The 12,865-nt window shown below is 42.2% G+C and overlaps 1 protein-coding gene across 1 annotated transcript in view; it reads left to right on the top strand.

Annotated features, from left to right (window-relative positions):
• Nucleotides 1-10,268, top strand: part of LOC124711817 (amino acid transporter AVT1B) — a 217,907-nt gene extending 207,639 nt beyond the window's left edge. The window contains exon 10 of the mRNA XM_047242044.1: nucleotides 8,152-10,268. Coding sequence (XP_047098000.1) covers nucleotides 8,152-8,347 — 196 coding nt within the window. The 3' untranslated portion in view covers nucleotides 8,348-10,268. The remainder of the gene's footprint in view (nucleotides 1-8,151) is intronic.
• Nucleotides 10,269-12,865: the final 2,597 nt, after the last annotated feature.

Below are 12,865 nucleotides of genomic sequence, written 5' to 3'. Positions count from 1 at the left end.
TAAATTATGGTCAGAGTCCGCATCGGCCCCTGGAAATGTCTTAGAGTTTAAGATATGTTTTTCTTTCTTACCGTCACATAATCAGTCTGAAACCTTCCAGTGCATCCAGGTTTCCTCCACATATAGAATCTCTTTCACGATTCTTAAGTCGATAGCGATGATTAAATTATGTTCTGCGTAAAATTCTACGAGGTGTCTGTCATTCCTTTCCTCAATCCATGTTTTCCTACTATTTTTACTTCTCTTTCTTTTACTACCACCTAATTCCAGTATCTTTTTAATAACTGAATAATTTCGTTCACGTTATGACATACTGTTTCAATCTCTTCATCATCTGCAGAAGTAGTTGACGTATACACTCGTACTGTTGTGGTGCGTTCACTAACCTGTGCTCGTACCAAAAAGGACGCTGCCCCTCTTCAGGATTATGGGTTAGCCTGGCCTTCCCACAGATACTCCACACATCATGGATCGCACTCAGAGACTGTTCGATCATGTGAAGGATTGCTATGATGTTATTTGTGAAAGGGGGGGGGGGGGGGTGAGAATCGCAAAGGGACTCAAATGAGTAGTGTGTTACAAACAGTTCGGACTCAGTTTGAATGCGATGGGGTAACACATTACCTCACTAAAAGACCTCTTCGCTTGCCGGGTACAGTGACGACGATAGACGTAAAAGGACTCTTTTTCATTCCTCCAAAATAATCCTCAGGTGAAAGTCCTTCCACCACCTACATGAATAATTTCCTGAAGGCAGATGAGATGGGTCATCTGATATGGGTTCCGACGTACTCGTATGTTGCTGTCAGCATTTACTAACGTGTATTCGACTATAACGAATCGTTTCCACAGTCCGTTGTTGTAAGATGGGGGTGCCTTGATCCGATTTATCACGATGGCGTAGCCTCTTCTCTGCCCAGGCGTTCTGGTTTCATTTGGCGTAACGGAGGAGGCAGGAATCCGACAAAAGTGATGGTGGCCGCTCCAAGTCACACAGATTACAGTAAAACTCTTTACTATTGCATCAAGCTCGGTTATACACTGGAGTGCGCCCTCATCTGCTGGCTGCGGCCTAGAGCCGATTCAGTGGTCGTTGTAACAGACGCAGCAAAGGCAGCCATGCCTGGAGACAACTTGCGCTGATGAGGCACTGCGCTATGTGAGTTGGTGGTCAGCTAATGAGAGTGCAGTGTTCTTGTAGGCGGAAGCAACTGCGAAAAGCGAAGCAAGTGGCAACTTGGCGCTGGCCCGTCGCGTGCACAAGATTCTGTGGACAGTCTGCTGACATCGAACCGCGAACCCCAAAGAGTCTGACTGACTTTTGCCTGGAGGAGGCCGTTTAAACCGATACCCAACTCCGCTGCCCTCTTCTACTGAACTATTTGCTGCTGGCAGGCCACCGAGCCTGTTTATTGGTAGTCCCTCCACACCGAATTGTTTTGCTGGCCGATGGTGGATGGCAAGCAGGGAAGATTGCTGCAGTGCTGTGCCGTGCTTAATTACAGTGGTCGTATCACATGTTGACGTAACGCTGACGGTAGTCAGCAGGTTGGATGTTTCGTCAGCCACGTGTCTTTTGGGCGGTTACTGAATCACTGTACTTCGTAATTCCTCTGCGTTGCGACATTCCGTCTGCACTGTGACTTATTAGTAAAAGCTGCAGATTTCTATCTTCTCGATAGCCATATCGTTGATTCACATCATGGCTTGTCAAATAACACCTTGGATGGAAAGAATGAGGTTTTCACTCTGCAGCGGAGTATGTGCTATATGAAACTTCCTGGCAGATTAAAACTGTATGCCGGACCGAGACTCGAACTCGGGACCTTTGCCTTTCGCGGGCAAGTGCTCTACCATCTGACACCGTGGATGTCGTATCGTCGTGTAAACAGTGTACAGCGCCAGATTTGCACCTGGTCCCCGAAATTGGAACTAATTTTTCTCGGCGTATCGATACCCCATTAACGCGTTAGCTCTTCTACTAGGTTTTGCTGCCGTGCGATAGTTACAGCTCACACTCGACCTGCATTAGTCTCGAGGGTATGGCTGGTCTAGAATTGATGCTACCCAGCACCGAGATAGTTCGTAATTCACTGGCCTGCAGTCCTCACATCTGCTGTAACCGAGCGAGGTGGCGCAGTGGTTAGCACACTGGACACTCATTCGAGAGGGTGACGGTTCAAACCCGCGTCCGGCCATCCTGATTTAGGTTTTCCGTGGTTTCCCTAAATCACTCCAGGCAAATGCCGGGATGGTTCCTTTGAAAGGGCGATTTCCTTTCCCATTCTTCCCTAATCCAATGGGACCGATAATGTCTTTGTTTGGTCCCCTCTTCCGAACCAACCAACCATCTGCTGTTAAAAGTCATGAGAGCCACTGTGATCAACACGACAGTTGCCTCTGGCTGCGGTGAAGTTCTTCGAATCGACGTACTCAGGGGCCTCACTATGGCACAGTGTTGCTTGAGTTGCCAGAAGCCAATGCGACCCACTAACTAGGTGCGATCACAAGAGGTGATACCGTGGGTCTTACCCAGGCTTCAATCGGGTGTCACGCCCATGGCCAGTTCACGGCTTGTCGTAATCCCAGTTACGTGACACGCCGAACTATGCTCTTCTCTTTGGCAACACATCAGCTGCCTCTAATTCAATTGGCCATTACGTGAGGTAGTGTGACCCGACTCCGGCATCTGTCAGTTGTTTATTTTTATCATTGTGTATCGTTTATCTACATGATGGAGTACAAGATCTCATTGAACATTATAAAGGAGGTGTGACAGCTGATAAGTGGAAATTCTGTACTTCCAAGTGTGGCGTCGCGCTATTTCTCCAATTGTAACTATGATGTGCAGCATTAGGCACAACTACGATGCTATTCAATCTGTATCTTGAGCAAGCAGTAAAGGAAACAAAAGAAAAGTTCGGAGTAGGTATTAAAATTCATGGAGAAGAAATAAAAACTTTGATGTTCGCCGATGACATTGCAATTCTGTCAGAGACAGCAAAGGACTTGGAAGAGCAGTTGAACGGAATGGATAGTGGTGATGCCGAGGGAATTAGATTAGGAAACGAGACACTTAAAGTAGTAAAGGAGTTTTGCTATTTGGGGAGCAAAATAACTGATGATGGTCGAAGTAGAGAGGATATAAAATGTAGACTGGCAATGGCAAGGAAAGCGTTTCTGAAGAAGAGAAATTTGTTAATATCGAGTATAGATTTAAGTGTCAGGAAGTTATTTCTGAAAGTATTCGTATGGAGTGTAGCCATGTATGGAAGTGAAACATGGACGATAAACAGTTTGGACAAGAAGAGAATAGAAGCTTTCGAAATGTAGTGCTACAGAAGAATGCTGAAGATTAGGTGGGTAGATCACATTACTAATGAGGAGTTATTGAATAGGATTGGGGAGAAGAGGAGTTTGTGGCACAACTTGACTAGAAGAAGAGATCGGTTGGTAGGACATGTTCTGAGGCATCAAGGGATCACCAATTTAGTACTGGAGGGCAGCGTGGAGGGTAAAAATCGTAGAGGGAGACAAAGAGATGAATACATTGCGCAGATTCAGAAGGATGTAGGCTGCAGTACGTACTGGGAGATGAAGAAGCTTGCACAGGATAGAACAGCATGGAGAGCTGCATCAAACCAGTCTCAGGACTGAAGACCACAACAACAACATGATGCGCAGCATCAGGCACAACGAAGTCGGTGGGAATTGAAAGTGTTAGTCACTATTGTCATTGTGCCCTGGCCAGGTAGTGCAGTAACACTGTTGCGAAGCAGGTCGGGCAGTGGTAGTCTCGCGCAGTTGGACTTTTTGGCCTGGAGAACGAACTTTTGCACTGCTTCCGTGGGCGTTTTCTCATAGAATTGTCGCGCCTGTTTCTTGAAGCACTCATGGAGGAGCAGCATCCCCGCCATATCGTGAATCTCTTATGTAACATACCAAGAAGATATTTCCAGTTCACGTTTTAAGGCGCGGTTGTATACTGTCCGCAGCATCAGTAGGTTCCATTATGCTGTGTTGCCCCATACAATAGCAACATATTCCAGTATCGACAACACCATTGTTTTGTATAGGGTGAGGCGAACGTGAAGGAAGAGAAGACATGGGGTCGAAGAGGAGGTAAAGTTCCCTGTCTTCCGAATGCCTTTCCTGTGATCTGGAGAATATACTTGCGCTAGATAAGTCTCCTGTGCAACGTGAAGCCTTGTGTGTAGGTGATCGTTCGATGGTTTCGCCCCTCAACTTTGCTTCTTGTAAGTCTTTGGGCACCATCTTCTGAGTAACTATATCACTGTGTTTTCGAGACGTTATAGGAGAGTAGCTACGGCCTTCCCCATTGGGCGAGGGATATACGTCGGGCCAGAAAGCGATGGAGCTAAGACTGTGAAATCGGAACAGGTGCACACTGACGACACTGTGGATCTCAGACTGTTGAATTCCCAAACGATTTCCAAAATGGAATGGCCCATGCGTCTGGCTCCAACTACATCCGCATTCAGAGTCTGTTTATGAGCCGGCCGCTGTGACCGAGCAGTTCTAGGTTCTTCAGTCTGGAACCGCGCGACCGCTACGGTCGCATATTCGAATCCTGCCTCGGGCATGGATGTGTGTGATGTCCTTAGGTTAGCTAGGTTTAAGTAGTTCTAAGTTCTAGGGGACTGATGACCACAGATGTTAAGTCCCATAGTGCTCAGAGCCATTTGAACCATTTCTGTTTATGGCATTCGTGCGACCATAACACGTCGCATACCTTTTCACATGAATCAGCTAAGTACAAACAACAGCTCCACCAATGAACTGCCATTTTACACCTTGTGTAAGATATATTACCGCCATCTGTGTATGTGCATATCGCTATCCCATGACTTTTGTCAGCTCATTGTAAGGCGGGGCCCATCGGAAGAAAAATCAGACATCGGGACCACCTGTAAACGTCAAGTCAGCTGGCCTACATATTGCATCTTTTTTTCCGACGACGCCACCATGCTGAATACCGAAGTACATTTCAAAATCATCATAAGCTGAGTAAGACTGAAATAATACATTTTGTAATTAGTATTGATCTACTGATAACATTACCATGTACTCTAGGTGTTCGAATTATTTTCTCGAGTTCTTGCCGTAAAGCTCCTCCAACGTATAAACTTACGAAAATTTTCACAAAAAGGTGTAATTGACGCAAACTGCTGTTTCCTGAAGTGGCCAGGATGAGATTTTTGAGAAATCTTTGGATTTTTGAAGCAGGAAACGTAACAAGATCTCTGATGCTTTACTTGATTAAATCAATGCAGTTATATGTTATTGATTACGACAACTGTTCATTTTGGTTCCCAGAAAACGTCCTGGATTTTTCGTTTGTTTCTGTTTACGTGATGTGGAAGAGGTCTTATACTTTTTTCCTAACAAATTTCGACACCTGCACTATGTATGTTCTCTTTTCATTAACCATTTTCACTTTAAAAAAACTTACATACTGATGACAGCTGCAGCCTTACAGCAATTCTGCAACATTTGGCTAACTGTTTCGACCTAACGCTGACCCTTAATGTAGACATTAGACAATAACTCACAGTTTTACTATTATTATCGTTAGTGTTTCAATTGAGTTAAAATTTGAAAGTAGACAGATATAAGTAATTTCACGTATGACATCATGGTACGTGCACGCGTGCGTGCGAGCTTGTGCGTTCATGTGAGCGTGTGTGTTTGTGGGTCTGTGTATACAGGGTCTTACAAAAAGGTACGGCCAAACTTTCAGGAAATATTTCTCACACACAAAGGAAAAAAATATGTTATGTGGACATGTGTCCGGAAACGCTTACTTTCCATGTTAGAGCTCATTTTATTACTTCTCATCAAATCACATTAATCATGGAATGGAAACACACAGCAACAGAACGTACCAGCGTGACTTCAAACACTTTGTTACAGGAAATGTTCAAAATGTCCTCCGTTAGCGAGGATACATGCATCCACCCTCCGTCGAATGGAATCCCTGATGCGCTGATGCAGCCCTGGAGAATGGCGCATTGTATCACAGCCGTCCACAATACGAGCACGAAGAGTCTCTACATTTGGTACCGGGGTTGCGTAGACAAGAGCTTTCAAATGCCCCCATAAATGAAAGTCAAGAGGGTTGAGGTCAGGACAGCGTGGAGGCCATGGCATTGGTCCGCCTCCACCAATCCATCGGTCACCGAATCTGTTGTTGAGAAGCGTACGAACACTTCGACTGAAATGTGCAGGAGCTCCATCGTGCATGAACCACATGTCGTGTCGTACTTGTAAAGGCACATGTTCTAGCAGCACAGGTAGAGTATCCCGTATGAAATCATGATTGAGCGTAGGTGGAAGAACATGGGGCCCAATCAAGACATCACCAACAATGCCTGCCCAAACGTTCACAGAAAATCTGTGTTGATGACGTGATTGCATAATTGCGTGCGGATTCTCGTCAGCCCACTCATATTGATTGTGAAAATTTACAATTTGATCACGTTGGAATGAAGCCTCATCCGTAAAGGGAACATTTGCACTGAAATGAGGATTGACACACTGTTGGATGAACCATTCGCAGAAGTGTACCCGTGGAGGCCAATCAGCTGCTGATAGTGTCTGCACACGCTGTACATGGTACGGAAACAACTGGTTCTCCTGTAGCACTCTCCATACAGTGACGTGGTCAACGTTACCTTTTACAGCAGCAACATCTCTGGCGCTGACATTAGGGTTATCAACAATTGCACGAAGAATTACCTCGTCCATTGCAGGTGTCTTCGTCGTTCTAGGTCTTCCCCAGTTGCGAGTCATAGGCTGGAATGTTCCGTACTCCCTAAGACGCCGATCAATTGCTGCGAACGTCTTCCTGTGTGGACACCTTCGTTCTGGAAATCTGTCTCGATACAAACGTACCGCGCCACGGCTATTGCCCCGTGCTAATCCATACATCAAATGGGCATCTGCCAACTCAGCATTTGTAAAGATTGCACTGAAACCACGTTCGTGATGAACACTAACCTGTTGATGCTACGTACTGATGTGCTTGGTGCTAGTACTGTAGAGCAATGAGTCGCATGTCAACACAAGCGCCGAAGTCAACATTACCTTCCTTCAATTGGGCCAACTGGCGGTGAATCGAGGAAGCACAGTAGATACTGACGAAACTAAAATGAGCTCTAACTTGGAAAGTAAGCGTTTCCGGACACATGTCCACATAACATCTTTTCTTTATTTGTGTGTGAGGAATGTTTTAGTTGTGTCAATTAAAGTGTACTATGTGCTAAATTGCGTAAAATTAGGTCGTCTTTGTTGGACTGTTCAAAGGAACAGCAACTGTTTATGATAATAGAAGTTCAAATAAAACAATTATCTGCGTTCAGTCGCTCTTTTCATTTCTTCCCATGACGCGTTTCAATAGTTTACACTATCATCTTCAGTTGGAACAATGATATTATGTTTCAAGTTTGCTACTGGATGCAGCCAGTTGTTTGTTGTGGTTTCATGTAGCTACAAAAACGTATAACAAACAATTGTTAGCGTAATATGGCACTGAGATTATAAATTATAACGGTGATAGAGTTACTTACAGTGTACTCCAGTGAAGTAGGTCTATCATCGTTTAAAATTTGTAATCCTGGTCCCATATTACGATAACAAGTGCCTGTTATACGTTTTTTTGGCAAAATGAACCACAAAAAACTGGCTGCATCCATCTAGAATATTCTTCCACCCGAGGACGAGAGTGTAAACTCTCGAAATGCGTCTTGGGATGAAATAAAAAGAGTTATTGACGCGGATAATAGTTTTATTTGAGCTTTTAAATTGCGTAAAATCAGTTAAATATAAGTGTGTAAGATTTTTCAAAAAAGAAATTACGATTTTAATTACCTAAAATACCACTAACTACAAACTTGAATGTCTTACCTTTTGAACTAATAAAGTGTGTGCTGAATATTGTAAAAGTAACATTTGTTACGTGATCACATTTTCCCCCTATCTTACGACATTTCTGCATGCAACGAACTTACGGTGCATCGTGATGTATACTTAAGAGAGATATCGTGTACTTCTATAGGTTAGTTTCTGTGTGTTACACTACACTGCCCACCACGCCACGGCTCATGGTATATTGTGTGTTGGCCTTTGCAGCGGTCTGCTGCGAGCGACCGCGTGTCGCCTGCTGTCCCTGGAGGGAGCTTCGGATGAGGGCCCTCTGTCTATCTGGGAGACGCTGCTGGTCTCTTCCGTCGTCGTGGCGGGCATCGCCGCGTCTCTGGCAGCCACCTACTTCAGCATGCGCGACTCCATCAACATCGCCCAATTCTCGCCTCCATGTCTGCAGTAGCCGGTCGACCAGTGGGATGGTCAGCGTCTTCCTTCCGGTGCCCTGTTGCTGGCAGAACACGTACCGTCTCTTCATCCACTATCTTCGACTGGCTCTCAACAAACATCGCATTTTCCATATGGTTCATGCGTAAGCAGTCGGGAGGAAACGGTGTAACACTTCATCATGTTGCGTTCGCAACTGCATCCTGGTCAATTCAGCGAAGCACCTCACTTTGTTTTTGTCAGGGACCGTACTCGATCTGTAGTCAAGAGATGCGAGTTTATAGCCAGCAATCAGCTACCACACCCACACTGGTCAGCTCCTAGTTCACGTCGATCATCTCACCTATACTATAATTTTATGTCCATAATCCTGTTATACCCAGAATTTGTATGTCACTCTGGAGCAGAGTATGAGCTGTTCCGTAACCTGCTGCGACATTAATGCTTTGTGATGTACCAGTATTTTACCTTTCACGTATATTTCTCTTACTAATTGAGATATTCAGCCACGACGTACGACCTCCCTTCATACTTTCAGTTATGTCACTACCACTCTCTTCGAGCCCTGCTAAAGCCTCTGTAATTTGGTTCGTCAAGAGAGAAATGGACAGTGCCTGGCGATTCACAAAATAATCCGTCAAACCAAATGAAAGCAATGAAACTCTCTTTGCATAACTGCCACAGTTTACATCCGTTTTTGCTGGTAATCTGATGTATGGGCCGTGGTTCAAGGTATAATTTTCTGCCTAACGTTCGTCTTCCACTGCCGGAGAGATCATCAGAGACTTTAGTGGCTCAGAAAGCTATTACACACTCATACTAGCTCAGCAAGCGAAATTGTTTATATGTATTGCCGCAACGATCGGTTCGTGCTACCATCAAGGATTATTCTATCTCTCTCTCTCTAAAATTTTTATCCCTTGCACTCAATTCCACCAACAAATTGCCGATTGCTTGATGCCTCACGGTGCATCCTATTAGTTGATCCTTTCCTTTAGTAAAGGTGTGCCCAATTTTCAACATTCATCTGTTGTACCACATTTGAAAAGTTTCCATTCTCTTCATATCCGAGCTGCTTGTCGTACACGTTTCACTTCCGCGAAAGTCTAAACTCCAGTCAAATACCGTCAGAAAAAACTTCCTAATAATTAAAATTTTATTTGATGTTAACAAATTTCTCTTTTTCAGAAATGCTTTTCTCAATATTGCTAGTCTGCATTCTAAATCCTCATTACTTTGACCATCGTCAGTTACTTTGCTGCTCAAATAGAAAAACTCATCCACTACTTTTAATATCTCATTTCCTACTCTAACTCTATCAGGATCGATTGATTTAAGTCAACTTCATTCTATTACATTTGTTGATATTCATCGTATAAACTGTTTTCAACTAACTATCCATTCCATTCACCTGTTCTTCCAAGTCTCTGATAGAATTACTTTGTCATCGCCAACGTAGAGTTTTTATTTATTCTTCCTGAACTTGAGTTCCATTTCCAATATTTATCTTGTTTTCCTTTAATGCTCGCTCAATGTACAGGTTGAATAATATTGGCGAGGGGCTACAACTATTACATTCCTTCTCAATTACTGCTTTCCTTTCATGTCCTTCGAATTCACTCTGGTTTCTGTAAGAGATATATATAACTTTTCACTATCTCTGTTTTACCATGAGAATTTGAAAGAATATATTCCAATGAACATTGTCAAAACATTTCTTTAAGTCTACAAATGCTACAAACATAAGCTTGTTTTTCATCAGTCTATCTTCTTTGAAGGTGAGTATGATATCATGTTTATCTAAATGCCTTTGGAACCCAAAATGATTTTGGTCCTATCGGTCAGTGCAGGCAAGCGCACATTGAACTATCTTCCAACCACATCTGTAAAGACGCCTTTACAAAGAGTGTATTACAAATATTTTTAAAACTACAGGAAGGGGCAGGTTTGGGGGAGGGGGCAGGGGGGATAGATATTCCGATTGGGCGGGCGCTTCAAGAGGCGAAAATAAGATAAAAGGCAACACGGATGTGTACATAAATCATTAGGTTCTAAATTTTTGTTGAAACAACGACGTATGAAAGTTCTAGCGTCAGAAACTATTCAAGGAAGGTTCGAAATGCCCTCCGTTCTTCTGCACACAAGCACTCGTTGGTTCATGGACTGTCGCACGTTTTCAGTGACCCTCAAGCAATACTCAACTGGCACTCCTACTGTGTTCGCATGTAAGAAACAGTTGTTCATTACTGCATTTACTCAGAGCTTGCGTCAACAAGATGGCAGGTTACAATCACCAAACTTGGATTTTTGTAAAAAATTATAGTTAATCTTGTTTGTGAGACCTAATTTTCAAAGCCAACTTTGATCCTCATATCTGTGGTTATATGACGTTTTCGTTTCATTTTTAGCGTCATAAATAATACAGTTTAGTTTAGTTCCTAAGTTTATATGGTTACAAAATATTCATAGCAACCCCTCTCACAGAAACAATGGTTGTAATACTAGCATAGTGCCTATTTTGTATCAATTTAACAATTATTTATTGTAAAATTGAAATGTGTTACGTTCAGAATAGATTCGTCAGGTGTACAGTGCAATCATATAATATAGCACGTCATCTTAAGTTTAACCTACTAAATAGTCTTATAATAATGCACAGTTCAGAGAAAACTGAGGTTACGAATTCCACGTCTGTTGATGTTGTAAGCCCTTGTTATTCCTTGGGTCAAGAATGCAAAATTGTCATGCTGTGCGCATGGTAGGGAGCATTGGTGTTAAGAAATAGTGTGTACAAGTACTAAGGATACCAATACTGTATGAGCTACAAATTCCTTGACTGGTGCCCCTGTTGTTTTTTGCCACTACACTGTAATTACTGAAGCATGCAAGGCAAGATAGCCCGCATGCTAATTTTAGGTAAGGAGCTGAATACATTGTGAGTAGTCCAAAACTTCTGAAAGGGATCAGAAGGGTGAACTATTGTACAGTGTTTCTCATTTAGCTATATGTCTCTAGTGAAACCAGTTCTTAGTTGAAGACAACCCAGCATATCACTTATGTTCTTCTTGGGAAATAATAACAAAAAGTGTGTGAATTGCAGCAAGTATTTCAGGTGTGCTTCGCTTCCTAAAGATCAGTTTGATTAATGTGGGATTTTTTACATGGACAAAGAAATGTGTCCGACTTTATGATCCATAGAAATGAAAGAGTATTTCACACAGTAGAGAAAAATGTCATTAAGACTGAAATAAAGATAGCTATAGCAACATTTTTGTATGTGCATGAACCATAACTTCTAAATACACTTGGTATCTGCTTAGCATTCATCGCACAAAACAATAAGGCAGACATTTTTGAGTAGTGTATTAACAGTAATTTTAATGTATCATATATGAATTCATAACGAGAAACTTCACCTGCCATGGTGTCAAAGAAGACACTGAATACAGGATGGAAAATCACTTGGAAAGCTCTCCAGACCAATTTTTCCATAAGTGTAGTTCTCCATACAAGCATTACAAACTAAATTTACCTTAACATTTGTAATTGTATCACTTCAAAGACTGTTTGAAGAAATCGGCACGCATTTATTCACTGTGCCAAATGTATTGTCACTGCCTGGAAATGTGTATGTAGTCGTTGCCTATCCAGTATTTTGTCATGTAATTGACATTATAATTGGAAATTCAAATAATTGTTGTTTATTTGTAAGATTTGTTACATAAAGTGTTATGTGTAGAATTATTTAATTGTCTGTATTTGTACAGTGCCTTGTTCCTTTAATAAACACCAATGAAGTGTTCTTCTGGTTAATAAATAGAAAGCATAAAAATGTGGTACTTTTAATAAATGAATTCGAATGTAATGCAGACACATGACATCAAAGCGCATATATTCCAAGAAAAACATAGAACATAAAGGGACAAGAAATGGAAGGAGACAGAGAGGAACAACATGGTAGCCAAATATTGGGGTACTGTAAGAGATAATTATAGTTCCTATTCCTTATGATTAATCCCTCATATCTTTGAAAATCTAAGACTAAATGACGAAAATTCGTCGCAGTTGGCTATGGTAAAATCTTCTCATAGTGTCTGCAATTAATATACTGTGAGTATGGTATTGCACTTGATTTTTTTAAATTTTGCAGTGTTCTACAACATTATGCTACAAAAAGATGCTCCACCCCAGAAAAAGGACACAAAACAGTTAAAACATAGAAAAATACAAGAAGAATTATGTGCATGCAAGCATGTTTATACAACGCTTCACATGATATGAAAGCATGAGGGCTTTATGTCCTTATTTCAGGGATTCCAATGGGCAAAAAAAAGTTTGCACAGTGCCAACATCTGTAGCAGAGAGTGCTGCATTGTGTTCTATTATGTGGGAAACATGGCAATTGTCAAAATACAAGTAGTTTTGCCTAACTTCCTTGAATGGACTGGAGCACATGAGTAACTATGTAAGAATTAGTTATTATGATCATTTGTAGTCTACCGTGTGTAGAAACTGATTATATATACTTTGTCTT

This window comes from Schistocerca piceifrons, chromosome 8, assembly GCF_021461385.2.
Source record: "Schistocerca piceifrons isolate TAMUIC-IGC-003096 chromosome 8, iqSchPice1.1, whole genome shotgun sequence".
Lineage (NCBI taxonomy): Eukaryota > Metazoa > Arthropoda > Insecta > Orthoptera > Acrididae > Schistocerca > Schistocerca piceifrons.
Note: the sequence above shows the minus strand (reverse complement) of the source record. Positions and strands in the feature narration are given on the sequence as shown.